At 41.8% G+C, this 15,891-nt stretch overlaps 1 protein-coding gene across 5 annotated transcripts in view; it reads left to right on the top strand.

Moving 5' to 3' along the window:
• The window catches only part of LOC149322303 (TBC1 domain family member 16-like), a 75,607-nt gene that overhangs the window by 10,787 nt on the left and 48,929 nt on the right, over positions 1-15,891 (top strand). For all 5 annotated transcript variants that reach the window (XM_089539085.1, XM_089539104.1, XM_089539077.1 and 2 more), the window contains exons 2-3: positions 4,792-5,037; positions 9,065-9,689. In XM_089539085.1, coding sequence (XP_089395211.1) covers positions 4,860-5,037; positions 9,065-9,689 — 803 coding nt within the window. In that variant the 5' untranslated portion in view covers positions 4,792-4,859. The remainder of the gene's footprint in view (positions 1-4,791; positions 5,038-9,064; positions 9,690-15,891) is intronic.

Raw genomic sequence — 15,891 nt, 5'->3', positions numbered from 1 at the left:
CCTTCTCCTTTGGAACAGCCAGGCAGTGGAGGACCCTTGAAGTTGTTCCACATCCTTGCAGGCCACCTGAAAACCTTTGGTGGGCCACATGCAGCCCCCAGGCTGTATGTTGTGCAGGCCTGATCTAGACTGAAGTTATGTAGATCCTCCATGGTCATTATGTTTTCTTTATGTTCAGCAGTAAGCCTGCCTTTGCACTTTCTTCTTTGACCTTTCTTAGAAATTGTTCCAAGTCTATTATGTTTTCTGCTAGTATTATGGTATCTGAATATCTTAGATTGTTGATGTTCCTTCCTCTAATCTTCATTCTTCTTTCTTCTGAGTCTAAACATGCTTTTCATATGATATTTTCTGCATATAAGTTAAACAAATAGGGTGATAATATGCAGCTTTGCCTTATCCTTTTTCCAACTGGGAACCATTCTGTTTCTTGATATTCAGTTCTAACAGTAACCTGTTGTCCTAAGCACAGATTTCTCATCAGGTCTATCAAGTGTAGTGACACTCCTATTTTTAAAAGAGCATTCTATAGCTTTTGTGATCTATGCAGTCAGGCAACTTTGATAATTATAAAGCACATGCTGATCTTCTGGAATTCTTTGGTACATTCCATTAACCATTGTATGTTTTTAATGTGGTTCCTATTGCCACTCCCTTTCCTGAACCCCACTTTCACCTCTGGAATTGCTCTCTCCATGTATGATTGGCGTCTATGCTGCAGACTTTTGAGCATCATTTTGCTTGCATGGGAAATTAATGCTATGGTCCTATTGATACTACAGTCTTTTGTGACTCCTTTTTTGTGGATAGAAAAGTATATGGAGCATTTCCAGTCTGTTGGCTATTGTTTTGTTTCCAATATTTGTTGAACTATTTTACTCAACACTTTGATTGATTCTGTCTGTGTGGATTATAGTAGCAGTTCAATTGGAGTATTCATCCAAGTGCCAGTTATGGGCATCACAGTTCAGGAAGATTGTTGACAAGCTGGAGAATGATGTCTTAATGAGGTTGACCGAATTGGTGAAAGGTCTGGAAACCAAGGCCTATGTGGAGTGACTTAGGGAGCTGTGATGTTTAGCTTGGAGAAGAGAAGGCCAAGAGGTGATATGATCACCCTATTTAAATATTTGAAAGGATGTCATACTGAAGATGGAGCAAGTTTGTTTTCTGCAGCTCCAGGGAATAGGACCTGGAGCAATTGATACAGACTACAGAAAACCACCTGACAGTAAGAGCTGTTCAACAGTGTAACACACACCTTCCTCAGAGAGTGGTTGAGTCTCCTTCTTTGGAGGTTTTTCAGCAGAGGCTGGATGGCCGTTTGTCAGGGGTACTTTGTGTATTCCTGCATGGCAGAATGGGGTTGGACTGGATGGCCCTTGTGGTCTCTCTCAACTATAGGATTCTATGATTACAAAAGTCCTGTAGGATGAACTGTAGAACTGACAGTAATTGCACTCTGCCAGATGACATGTACATATGTTGTGCATAACAATGGCCATGCTTGCTGGGGAATTCTGGGAGTTGTAATTAAAAAAAACACATTTCCAAGTTCTGTATAGCAAGTTAGGATACTGTTGTGCCTACTTTGGTATTGTTTTTACCCAGGAGATGGGCAACTGCAGCCCTCCAGATGCTTTTTTCCTATAACTCTTGTCAATCTTAGCCAGCATAGCCAGTAGTAAGGCATTATGGGATAGTGTGTAGGAAAAAAACTTTCTGGAAGGCCACAGTTCCCAACCCCCAATTTACTAAATTGTCCAGTGGCTTTCCAGAGATTTGGACACGAGTCTTTTTTTTTTCTTTTCAGGTGTAACTAGAGCTGCTATCTAAGACCTTCTACAGCCAAAGTATGTGCTCTAACACTAAGCATTAAACTGGATGCTTGGAGACAATGCACACTTTCCTTACAAGTCTCCTGAGTCCTTTGCCCTCTTAATGCTCTTCTGAAGTTCCCTTCCCTGGACCTTTGGGCCAAATTACTTAGCCTCCCCAACCCTGAAAAAAGTGGGAGCTGCTGTAAAGGCCTTTTAAAGAAACAGACTATGCATTTATTAAACAAAAAATTTCATGACATCAAAAAAATAACAAGAGGGTTGAATTTAGTAGGGAAATTATGTATCCTCAGAAACTTCTGAAGTGCAGTTTCATTTTGGGAGATTCAGATTGTTTGAGCTGGTGGGAGGGAGCTGAGGTGGGGTGTCACTTACAGCCCACAGCCCATGCATCTCCAACTTGCATTAAAATATATTATTGATATCTTAGACAAGCTCTGATTATCCAGGGGATTGGGGCATTGTAACTCCCAAGACACTGATTCACATTGAGGAACAATCTCATTGGAGCTGGAGCACAAGCACAACATGGGATTAGCTGGCCTGTTCTTTTTATATCCTCATGCGCCCCCTCTATCTGCACCTTAGGGAAAACCTTTTTGATTTTCAGCTGCTGTTTTGTTTCTCAGCTCAGCAAAAGGTAAGATAGCTGATGGTTGGCTTTCATTGCATAAGAAGGTCAAAGCTGATACCTCCTCCCATCCCCTGAGAAAATAACTGAGAAACGTGTGTGCGTGTCTGGCCTGGCCAGATGTTCTTTGCCCCCACCTCTCTCTTCTGGGGGAAATGCTTCCCTTGGTGTCTGACTTGGTGTCAGAATTGCAGATCTCACTTTGGAAGCGTGAGCATCTCAGTCGGATGAGGTGAGAGCTATGCGTGGTTTAGAAATCTGCAGCCTGGGGCCTTTTAACGCTGGACAAGGCCTAGCACTAGTATTCCGCTTTAACTGCCATGGCTGCATCCTGTGGACATCTGGGTTTTGTATTGGGGGGCAATGAGGAACATTTAGAATTCTCAGCCAAGGAGCTCCTCTAGGGTCCCAACAGTATGCTGGAAAGAGAGTAAAGCTTGAGAAGATGTTTCATGAAACCAGCCCAGGCTTGTATGGCTCAATATTAGCTGTGTTCAGAATGTTTGGAATTTTACTCCTTTGTGAATAGCTGGGACATCATGATGTGCTTTCTCACAACTGAAATCTTGCAGATTGTCCTCAGACTTGTGAAGTTTAATATTTTGTTTCTTCATATGAGCAGTAGAATGAGATCTTCTGGCACTAGATGTATGATATAGATGGAACAGGCACGAGATCAGGGGTGTGACATCTTCTTCAACAGGTCTGTAGCAATGTTTCCCCCCATCCACCTCAAAGCAATCTTTTCTATTATTTTATTTTACACTAGAAGTAATAATAATAATAATAAAAACTCCTGGTCTGGAAAAACTGTCCCACCCTACCCCAGCCAGAATTTACTGTGAGCATCAGTTCTCCTTTTTGATCAAACTTTTATTGCTTAAAAGAAGAGGGGATTCTGATTAGGGGTCACATACAAATCTGCAAGAACTCTAAGATCTTCAGAGGAAATCTTTATCTCGGTCTCACCACCATCATAGGATCATTTGGTAAGGATGCAAGAGAAAACCTTCTCAGTTAGTGGTTGCTCCCACATTCTGGAACTCCCTTCTGCAAAGAGTTTAGGGTGGCTCTGCTTTCCTTTCACCAACAGGCAAAAAGTTTTCTGTATTAGCAGGCTTTTACCATGCAACTGCGTCAGGGAGGCTTTTTTTTAATTATCAGAGTGTGTTTGGAGAGGGACAAGCAGGCAACAAGGCATGAGTTGGCCTTATCTCCCAGTACAGTATTTCTTTTCCACCTGCATCCTGGTTGCCATGTTAAGGCCAGGAAGCATGTGTTTCTTTGCAGGGAGTGCCTTGGCTAGTATCTCCAGGTGTTACAGCTGTGCTGCTAGTGAACCAGGACAGGTTAGACTGACCCTGCAAACAAAGAGTGTTTAACATAAAGGAACTGCTTTGTGTTTTGGGGAAGCCTGAAAGAGGAAGCAGCTTTCCCGTTCACTTGTTTTTCTGGTGGAACAGGAGCCGTTTCATATCAGATGATGGTGATGGCTGGAATGTGTTGCGGCTGTTCGAGCCTATTTTCAAGGGGAGTCAAAGGCTATGTTTACAAAGGCGTGTTGTTGCTGTGCTGTGGAGGGAACAATAGGCATGGCAGATTCCCAGATTATATCCCACTGCCAAACACTTGAAGAAAGTCTGTTTTCTGCACTATTTGAAATCTTTTCCTAACATTGTTCTATAGCCAACCAAGGGAAATAAACCAATAGTTGCACAAATGTTTATTGACAGTATCTAGCATATTTTTGAGCCAAAATGGACTCTTCAATGGGAATACTTTTCACAGAGAGAGCTTCTGTTCCAGAACACGATTTAAGGTTCTTGTATAAATCCCTTCTGTTTCTATACATTGCATTTGTTGGACAGTTTTGTGTCATCTCTCTATTTTTCCTAGGATGTTAAATTTTTGTGTAATACTGAAGACAACATGTCTAGTGTTAAAAGTAACAACAAAGATCTGTGACTAAAGCTGTGAATTTAAAAACAAATGCATTTTCAGTTACTGCCTGCAAATTCAGTGTTGCCATTTCCAGATTTCTGTTCTGTTGTAGGAAGACTAATAAATCTATGACAGTGGAAGGTGTAATAGGATTGTTAAGGGATATGTTTTTATGAGGCAGAGTTCATCTTGTCATATTTTTGACTGATTGTCTAAAGTAGATAGGTGTATAGGAGGAAGAAAGGGTACTTGTGAATAATGTAAACTTTCTGTTTTTCATCATTGTTTTGAATACCACAGTTTCTTCTGGATGAAACATGCCTTTCTGTTGTTCCTATTTGTCTTGTTCATTGTGACACTTTCCCCTTTCTTTTCCCCCAGGCAAAAATGTGTAATTTGAATTAGGTGCTTGGCTGAAGTAAACAGAGAATGGAAATACTTCCTTGGCAATGTCTCTGGGAAGACTCCTCCGACGTGCTTCTTCGAAAGCTTCTGACCTCCTGACCTTAAATGCTAGCAGCAGTGGAGGCTCACCTTCTATCTTGGATGGGGAGATCATCTACTCCAAGAACAATGTTTGTGTTCATCCACCTGAGATGCTGCAAGGCATCGCAGAACATCACCCAGGTGAGGATAGGAGCAGAGGTCTAAAAATCTCTGCAATCACATGCCATGTGGTCACATTCTATGCACAGCATAGGTTAATACTAATACAGTACTGCATTTCTTGGCTTCTGTTGATCATTATATACAAGGGTCAGCTGGAAGTGACAAAGTTTATCTAGCTGGGCAAGAGTAAGTTGGTGCATCAGAGCTATATAGGGTTGCCATAAGTGAGGACCTCCAAACCGGGACAAATGTAGGACAAATGTAGGGCAACATTTTCAAATGTAGGACACATTTTTATAAAAATGGAGGACGCGCAAAAAATTGAGTTTTTTAAAAAATGTTAATATAAATGCATGTTTTTAGGCATGATCAAAATGGAGGACATTTTGGCATTATTCTTAGACAGATGGCAGAAATGTATTTGCCCTCGGGTTCAACTGTACTTCTCAGAAGTGTGTACTTGGGCAAGGGACTGTGGTTTTTCTTCACTGCGCATGAGTTTGTAAAAATCACAGCAAGTTACATTGGCCGTGCCTCAGAGGCTTGTTGATATCAATATCACCATCATCATCATCATCATCATCATTGTGCAAGAAAGGCAGACTTGTTAGCATTCAAAGTGCCATAAATACACAGAAAATGCATTTGCATATATTTAATAATAAAAAATAATGAAAAAATAAATAAAAAACAAGGCAGGGGTGTATATATTTAATAATAAAAATTAATGTAATAAAATAAAAAACAAGCAATAATAAAAATTAATGAAATAAAACAAAAACAAGCAATAATAAAAATTAATGAAATAAAACAAAAACAAGCAATAATAAAAATTAATGAAATAAAACAAAAACAAGCAATAATAAAAATTAATGAAATAAAACAAAAACAAGCAATAATAAAAAATAATGAAATAAAACAAAAACAAGCAATAATAAAAAATAATAAAATAAAACAAAAACAAGCAATAATAAAAAATAATAAAATAAAAAATAAAAAGCAATAATAAAAATTAAAAAATTAAATAAAATAAGTATTTTATATTTTTAAATATTTTAAAACCCCAAAATACCAAGGCAGACCTAATGGCCACTGACTCAGCTCTCCTCCTCCTCCTCCTCCTCCTCCTCTGGCCCAATTCTGCCCTGGCCTTCAGGCACCCTTCCTCCAGCTCCTTCCTCCTCCTCCCCCCTCCTCCTTTTGATGGCTGGCGCGTGTGCACGCGCGGAGGCAAGCAGGGCAGGCGCATGCGCGCGAGTGGAGGGAACCAGGGCAGGCGCGCGCGGGGGGGAAGAAAGTGAGGCAGGCGCGCCCGCGCGGAGGGAATGGGGCAGGCGCGCGCGCCGCCACTGGCCCCTGCTGAGGCCTGGGCGGCGCGCAAGCCCAGTGGGGGCGCGGTGGCGGCGGCGCTTCTGCCGCCCGCCGAGGAAGAAGAGGAAGGCGGAGCTGGAGGAGGAGGTGGGTTGGCGCCGCAGCAACCGCATTAGCGGCAGCGGCAATGGCCGGAGCGGGCCCCCAAACCGGGAACAAGGCACGGGTGGGGGCCCAAACCGGACCGGGACCGGGAGGGGCCCCCCGAAACCATGAATGGCACGGGAGCCGCCGGTTTATGGCAACCCTAGAGCAATATGACTTTAAGTTCTCCCTCCTCTAGACTTCTTACCTGTCAGCTGTATATATAGTCCAGTTTCAAACTTACTGTGCAAATTCTATGTGGTATTTTCCCTTCCTGTATTCTTGGGCCTCATTCCCACTTATCTCTTGATTTGCTTCCTGCACTGATTCCTGAAACTGGTTCAGCAAACAACGTGGTTCCCACTATGTTTCTGCCAGTTTCAAGAATCAGTGCAAGAAGCGACAGCTGCGGCTTCCCCACCATGTCTCCCTCCCTCCTTCTTGGCCATACCGGGGGTGGAGGAGAGGCCGGGGCGGAAGGAGAGAGGCAGGATGGAGGACTGAGGACGGAGCATGGAGGTATGGGTGGGAAAGCCGCTGCCAGTGGGAACCAAGGCAGATTCAAATCCTATTCGATTCACCTTGGTTCCCGCTTGGGCTGAATCGATTTATTTCCAAATAAATCGATTCAGCCCAAAAACCACCCCATTTTACCAGTGTCTTTTTGACATGGGTTAAATGGGTAAAAATGGGTAAAAGCCATGCCCCCCCCCCTTTCTGAATCGCTTCAGGGATTTGAATTAAGTGGGAACCATCGTGGCTTAAACTGGATCAAGATCCGGTTTAAACCGTAGTGGGAACAACCCCATAGTATACTATTCATATAAAGTATCTGAGTGGCTGCTAGTGATGTATATAAAAGTGTTGGGAGATCAAATTTCTCCCATGACGATCTGCTTGTATCAATTACATACGTTGCAGCTGTTTTCACCATTTCTCCCCAGGAAACCTGCTGTAATTGGCTAGCTGCAATGAGAACACTATTTCTACTGCAACATAAGCTTTTCAAATGAAAGGCTTCAGCATTTCATACTTCTGTGTGTAGTGTGTGTGTGTTTTGTGACTGAGATTTTTTTATCTGCATTGGGTCCTTTTTAGAACCAGCACAGCCTCATCAGCCCAGTGGGGCATCCAACCTCTTAGCTAGCATCCAACAGCTGTTTGCAAATTTTACCTTGCTTTTCTTCACTTCCATATTTCAGCTGCTTAGTTTATCTGGAGCTTCAGTACTACATTCTCTAAAAGTTGCAATCAAATGTTGTTCAAAGCTCCACAGTGTATTTATGTTTTCCTGTTTTTTATGTGGTCTAGACTATCCATATTAGGAATAGATTTTATGCAACCCTCAAAATATTATTAGATTGCAGCTCCCAGAATCCCTAACTAGCATAGCCAGTGGTGAAGAGTGCTGGAAGTTGCAATTTGGCAATATGTGATCTAAATCTCCAACCCAGTGGCTAAGATATGTCATCATTTAGTGAAGAGGTGACCATTAGCCTAGGGATAAGAAAGTGCTTGATCATGTAATCCAGGATCAGACAGCTTTCTCCACGACCACTGTTTTGTACTGTCACTCCCATCATCCCCTACTATTGGCTATCCTAGCCAGGAGGGCTGTTATAAGATGCCACTCAGCCACATCTGGAGGGTCACAGATTGCCTATTCTGATGCAGCCTTTACGAAATGTGGTGAAATGGTCCCTGTTTTGGCTTCTGTAGCCCCTATGATGGCATAAGGAAGCACAAAGTTTCAGTCATCTGTCAAAGTACACAGTGCAGGAATTTGCCCCATTTGCTGTTTGTGCACAATTTTGAACAAGTTTTCTACTTGTTATAAGCGAGTCTTATGTTTTTCCATTGGCAAAGCTGTAGCACAGATAACCAACAGAGGTGGGGAAAGATGATGAGTGAAGGCTGTAGTAACCAGACTGCAGCCTCACCCAAGAGGTCTGAAGTAGTATGCTGAATGTCACTATTCAACATACTGAATTGTGATCCTTGTAAAATAATATATCAAAAAAGAATATGTCAAAGGTTTATAAAATGTGAAAACAATAATAATCAAGCCTAAAAATGCATATCCAGCAAGCTGAAAGCACCAGAAGAGCCAAACATTACAAACAGCCAAGGTAAACAAGACCAGTCACATTGTAGTGAACTCCAAACTAGATTGCTGTGGATACTAGCTAGGTGATTTTTTAAATCCTCAAGAGAAACATCAATTTAACCATTGCATGAAATGGATGAAGTTGTGATGAGATGTTTTGTTGCTGTCTTGAAAACTGTGGGAGAGGAAAGAAGTTGTATCTTTGAAAGGCAGAAGCCAAGAGGCAGGGCAAGTGATGAAAGGAGGTCCAAATTCTGCCAAGAAATCAGGGTGCTAGGCAACCTTTAGAGCAGGACTGCAGTGCTCCAGATTTTTCTGGACTGCAATTCCTAGAAAGCCTAGCCAGGATACCTGATGGGTGATGTGAATTTGAATTTGACAACATCTGGAAAGCCACACATTCCCCAGCCCTATTTTTAGGGCATCCACAGCTTGGAAAGGAAAGGTTTGGCTATAACACTGAGGCACTGTGTTCTTTTGCAGGCTATTTGTGTCTCTACATGGAGAAAGATGAGCTCCTTGGCACCACCCTTATCCTGGCTTGGGTCCCAAACTCTCGTATCCAGAGACAGGATGAGGAGGCCCTCCGCTACATCACGCCAGAGAGTTCTCCAGTCCGCAAGGCCCCCCACAAACGTAACCGCCACACTCAGGGTTTTTGCACCCCTATGCAGGCTTCTCCTTCCACACATAAACGGGCAGTGGCCCTAAAAGACACTGAGGATATTTTGACTGTATCACAGCTGGTTAGGGAGGTGGCTCATATCAGCTCACCTTCTGAAGAAGGGGAAAAGCTGTCCCAGGTTTGTTTGGCAACGGACAGCATCCATAGCTCTGTGGAGCCAGCCCACAGTGTCTCAGGAATCTTATCGACAATCAGTTCTCAGGATGAACAGAACCAGTTGGAAGAGTCAGTAGAAGAAGTCCTGGAGGGCCATCTGGAGACTGGAGAGGATGAGGGCTCTTTGGAGTTGTCTGCTGATGATGTTAGCAGGGACAGCACATTTGATTCGGATTCTGATGCCTTCTCTTCACCCTTCTGTCTTTCGCCCATAAGCGAAGCACTTGTGGAAAATGTTGGCTCCGTGTTTCTGGTTAATGAAGACAGGTAAGTTTTTGTTTCTGTGCTCCTATGGGCACAGGCCAAACAGAAAGGATGGGAGAATCAAAGAGGAAAATAAGTTGTAGAACCATTTTCTCTTGCTTCTCAATTGAGGGACCGTTCATTCTTTTACTCTCATGTCTAATCAGGGGTATGTCCTACTGAGTTAAGTGAAATTTGTTGTGGTGTTCCTTCAAATAATTTCCAACTTATGGTGACCCTAAGGCAACCCCTATCATAGGGCTTTCTGGGTCTAAGAGAATAGCCCAAGGCCATCCAGTGGATTTTCATGGCCAAGCAGTCAATCAGACCCTGGTCTCCAGAGTCATAATCCAACACTCATACCACTATACCACACTGTCTTGGGATTCACTCCCATCTAAATATTTGCAAGATTTTAATCTAAATCCATTTTGTCAAGCTTCAGATACATAGAAGTCCTGAAATACACTAGACATCCAAAACTGGTGGCATCCTTTAATGTTTCTGTGTTGGCAACAGCCACTGGGAATAGGAACATGTTTGGTCATATAGGCTGTGCAGACTCTGCTGCTTTTCTGGACAGGAGGGGCTATACAGTCCTTTGGAAGTGTAGCTGAAACCTTTCTCCATGGCTCTTGTCTTCATGGGCTTTGCCCACGCCAACAGACAGTCTGTCTCTCATGCTGTTTAACATTTACACGAAGCTGCTGGGAGAGATCATCCAGAGACATGGGGCGCGCTGTTATCAGTACGCTGATGATACCCAAATTTACTTCTCTATGGCCTGTTACAGACTGCCAAAATAAAGCTGCTTCGGGCCTCTTTGGAGGTATGCTATTTAAATGATGCATGGGTCCTAAGAGTCTGGAGGTTGCGCCAAAGCCACACTCCATTCCTAAGCACTGGAGTGCAGCTTTGGTGCAGTTTCCAGATTCTTAGGATGTATGCATTATTTAAACAGCATACCTCCAAAGAGACCCGAAGCAGCTTTATTTTGGCAGTCTGTAACAGGCGTCTCCAACTGCTGCAGTGATCAAGGATGGCATCTCTTCTATAAATGCCTATCTTGAGTCAGTAATGGGCTGGATGAGGGAAAACAAACTCAAGCTGAATCCAGAGAAAATGGAGGTGCTTGCGATACGTACCCCTGATCCAGGGATGGAGATTTGCCAACCAGTCCTGGACGGGGTCACACTTCCCCTAAAGGATGAAGTTCACAGTTTGGGAGTGCTCCTGGACTCGTCTCTACAGTTGTCATCTCAGGTGGAGGCGATGGCCAGGAATGCTTGGTACCAACTTCGGTTGATACGCCAACTGCACCCCTACCTGGCCCAGAGGGACCTTGAAACAGTGGTACATGCTCTGGTAACCTCTCATTTAGGTTTCTGTAATGCGCTCTACATGGGGCTACCTTTGTAACAAGTTCGGAAGCTTCAGTTGATCCAAAACGCTGCAGCCAGACTGGTCACGGTAACATCAAGGTCAGACCATATTACTCCAGCATTAAAATCTCTTCATGGGCTGCCAATTAGCTTCCGGGCACAATACAAAGTGTTGGTCATTACCTTTAAAGCCCTACAAGGCTTGGGCCAGAGTTACTTAAGGGAACGCCTCTCCCTACACAATCCGCCCTGCACTCTCAGAACATCACGGAAGAAATTATTGGAATATATCAAAACTAGACTAATTACAACTTCCCATAAAGCATATACAGCCGCGGCCCCTAAATTATGGAACAACTTACCGGAAGAGATCCATCTTATTACCACCTTAGAAGCCTTTAAGTAGGCACTTAAGACGGATCTCTTCCAGCAGGCCTATCCACCTGACCTTTTATAGCTGATCTCAAAGAACACACCCACGTCTGACTTTGATAGCATGGAAAACAGACGACGATTTGGTCATTTTAGTGATTGGTAGTAGTTTTGTTGTTTGTTCTATTGATTGTATTTTTAGATAATACTGTATCTTGCTTTTTATTGTTGATTTTATTCTCTGTTGTAATCCCGTCTCGATCTGCAGGGAGAGGCGGGAAATACAAATAAAATTTATTATTATTATTATTATTGCTTATGTATGAACCTTAATACAGCTTAGACTGCCATCCATTTTTTATTGGTGACATGGGGGACTAATTTCTATCCAGCTGCCTAGTTTCCTTCATAACTTGGGGCATAGTTGGATGAGACCATATGTATGCAGGACAACATTCATTTTTTCTCTTGCCGGAAAGAGGCAAACTAACAGTGTTTTTCAGTAGCCTGGATATGTCCTTATAGTTTAGTTTAGCTGCTCTGTTACCTTTGTAATGAAGGCTGCCAGGTTTATAAATTGCTCTGTTGATTTCTCTAGGCTTTTCTCTAGAGCTATTGTGTAGTGCCTTGGCAACCTTTTTCTCTCTCTATCCTCTGAAATCTACATCAAATACAATTTGTCATCCTGTGATAAATTGCAAACTTGCTTTTCTAGGGTAAAGATTTATTCTTTATCAATAGAATGTGACTGGAGCCACAACTTTCCAATTTAGTGCAGTGGTGCATAATGTTCATTCATGTTCACTGTGAGGAGAGGCTGCCCTCATGTGGCCTTTCAGTTATATTGCAAAATGGCATGTAGGGAGAAACATAAAACCAGAGAAGGCTGGGATTTTGTCATTGTTGTTGTCATCTTTCAATTGTTGAGAGGCCCCATGTGCTTTTGATGCTTGTTTAGTAACAGAAAGCCTCTGCATAGGTTGTGTTTTATAGAACTATGGAGTTTAAAGTGTCAAAAGATTTCCTCTTTTCTCAGAAAATATATAGAAGTCTAAAGCATCTTTGTGTCGAAAGAAACAAAATCAATGGACAAATTCTTCAGAGAACATGTCTGGAAGTACATGGTGAGCAGTTGAGCTCTGGTTGTGGAGTTTGGGGCTTGGAGATTTCTGTCTGAGTTTGGAATATGTTTCCTTTCCAAGATTCCAGAATTAAAAATATAAGAAGAGCTGTCCTGGATAAGAGCAAAAACATGTTTAGTTCAGTGTTCTGTTCCTACAGTGGCCAACCATGGCCATGGGATATCCACAAGAAAGTCATAGGTACAACTGCACACTCACACCTATGTTCCCTACATGGTATAGTATTTGGAAGCAACCTATCTCTGACAAAAGAGATAACACTTAGCCATCAGGAGTAGTAGTCATTAATAGCCTTATTTTTATAAAACAAAACAAACCAAGGTAGCATCACATCATAGCTAAAAGGGTTGGGGAAGAACCAATAAATGTCAATAAATCTGGCAAATTCAAGTTGAAAAGGGTCTTACAATCCTTACAGCCCATACATAAGTGATCCAAATTAACCAAAAAAAAAAAAAGTGGGGGGGAAGATGTGCATATCTTTGAAAGGTCCTATTATTTTATTGACCTGCATGATGGAGAGGTGCATGATGCTAAATGGCTCAGTAGTTTCAAGTGCCAGTTCTAATTTGTCTTGCATTCATTTCCCTTTTTATTTTAAGACTCTTAAAATTTAAATTTTCTCTTTCGCTTATTGGCCCACTCACTCTCTCTCAAACAGAATGAGAGAAGTGAATTGACTGGATTGGCTCATGCAAGTTGGTACTCAAATACCTGTTTAGAGCTTTTTGTCATTATTTTAGTGTTGATCAGGCATCTGACAACTGCAGTAAAACGGGACAGGATGGTTAACCTTTTAGCTTAACACTGAGGAAAGGGAGGGTCCTTCCCATCATACTGAAGAACATACTTAATAGATTCTTGAATAAAAGTTTTCCCCACCCCCTCTGTGCCTTGGTTTGTGATTAGTAGGCAAGCTTGAATAGTGCTCCTACACTTCCAGGCAATTTTAATCTTAACCTTGTGCCTGGCTGAAGTGGTGACTGTACACTCAAATGTGTTTAGCAAGGGTGTGGGGCCTTTGACCTTTGAGATATTTTGGCCTACAGTTCCCATCAGCTCCTCCCAGCTTGGCCTTTGGTGAGTAATTGTTGGAGTTGTAGACCAAAGGAGGGCCAAAGATTCCCCACCCGCTCCAGTAGAGAAATGCAAATAAATTGGTGAAGACTGAGATGGTTTCAAATAATCATGCCCTTCTTCTCCAGTTCAGTAGATGGGAAAATCTGCACATTCCATGTAATTTCAAACTTTTATCCCCTTGTACTGAAGGAACTCAGAATTAGCCACACATACACTCCCAACATATGTGCATGTGCACATACTCACTAATACTAATTTCCAGTGTGAAGTCACAGAGGAGCTGTGCTGGAGAACCTACTAGGAGCATGCTTTGTTTTACAATGCTGATAAGTGGATCATGGTTTTTGAAAAGATTTCTGCATATGATTCCTGGGCAAGAGAGGTGAAAATATAAGGATCTCAGGTTCCTCTTTGGTCCCAACATTTAACTAGTAATGGGAAGCTCAAGGTTAGTCTTAAACATTCCAGACTTGGAGAAATAAATTATGTATATTCATAGACTAGTCTTTATGGAAGAATCATTTATTAGTAGTAGTAGTACCATTATTAATAATAATTCATTTACATCCCACCTTTTTTCTAGTATTGGGACCTAAAGCATCTTAACAACAGTTAAAAGAAATACATTTAAAAACAAAAGAAATAAAAACATATACGAAGTTATTATTACAATACAATTAAACAATACCTAGAATTAAAACCCTTTAAACCAGATTCATTAAAAGACAAAAAGATAAAAATCAGCAGAGCACACTATAAATAAAGCACGGGTAAAAGCTCTCACAGTCAATACCTAGAAAGCCAGTTCAAATAGAAAAATTTTCACTCCCTGACAAAATGACAATAGGTTAGGTCCTAGGGAGAGAGCTCCAAAGCCTGGCAGCAGCCACCGAAGATGTCCTCTACTGCCCAACAAGCCTGAGAAGGTGGTGGGACTGAGAAGGGTGTCCCCTGAAGATCCTAGAGCATGAGTAAGCTCATATAGGGAGATACAGGCCATTAGATAGACATACCTATGCTATTAAAAAGGCTCATTTACTAGGCCTTTTAAGTGCATGACACAAGCTTTAAGTACTAAGTACATTTCAACTCCACTTAACAAGCTTTCTTTGTCTGCAGGTGGTAAAATTTTGTTGATTTTCTAATGGCAGATATTACAAGAAAATACATTTTTGGTGTCTAGATCAGTGCAGTTTGATTTGCCACCCCCAATTTTTTTTTTAAACTAGTCTCAGGCTTGAAGACTTGAGGTGTTCCTATTCAAAAGGTCATAGAACTCATGGACTGTATTTTTTCCTCTGGTCCTCAGAGTAAGGGGGAGGAACTTCAGTGTGCAAGCACTTGCTTGCAAAGTGTGTGCATATATATTCCTGATTTGTTAGTTTTTATGGTTTTTACTCAGGCGGCATACTCTATGCCACTCGAGTAAAAACTGATGCTTAATGCAGTTGATGCTTAATGAGGTCTCTAAGGACCCTTTTAACTACCAGGCATACTCTCAACCATATGTCATCCATTTATACCATATATACTCTCAATTATATGTCAACTTCATGTATAAGTCAAGGAGCCAAATTAGGAATTTTGATATGACCTGTGGATAAATCGAGGGTAAAACTTAGGGGCATGTAACAAAGGATATAAAGGACAAAGCAAAGCACAATGATACCAAAGGACTTAACAGACTTCCGGCAGGCATAACTGTTTTTGCCTGGATGGATGAGGAAGGAACTACAAGAAATAATGGCAGTGTGATGTGGAGGGGGAGGCGGATGGGGCTAAGAAATTTCACACATGTCAAAAAGGGTATAAAGACAAAGCAAAGAAAATGGTGATTACTGTATATTAGCAGTGGTTATAGCCTTTAACTTTAATGTGATAATTTTGCCTGATTTTAACCCAGAAAAGCTGACAAACATAAACAAATGTCGTATTCACATCCTTCAAAGCTCAATTCCCCTTGGAATTACTTTGAGGGGAAGTGCCAAAGAACTGTCACCACCACCATTTTTCCATCCAAGTGTTCAAAAGAGTCAGAAACAGTGCCATCACAGAGAGAGTAGAGGGGGTCAGTGCTTCTTTTAGGTGCTCCTGGAACTGATTAAGCTCTCACCTTTCACCACTCTACTCTTTTTTTTTATAAGAGTTAAAGTACAGTACTTACACTGACCCATGGATAAGTCAAACCAAGGTTTTAGGGTCAATTTTTGACTTAAATTTCTAGACATATGCATGAGTATATACATCATG

Source organism: Sceloporus occidentalis, unplaced genomic scaffold (genome assembly GCF_023333645.1).
Source record: "Sceloporus occidentalis isolate IW3139 unplaced genomic scaffold, rSceOcc1.0.p SCAF_1, whole genome shotgun sequence".
NCBI classification, from domain to species: domain Eukaryota; kingdom Metazoa; phylum Chordata; class Lepidosauria; order Squamata; family Phrynosomatidae; genus Sceloporus; species Sceloporus occidentalis.
The sequence above is the reverse complement of the archived record's forward strand: the minus strand, read 5'-3'. Positions and strand labels throughout refer to the sequence as shown.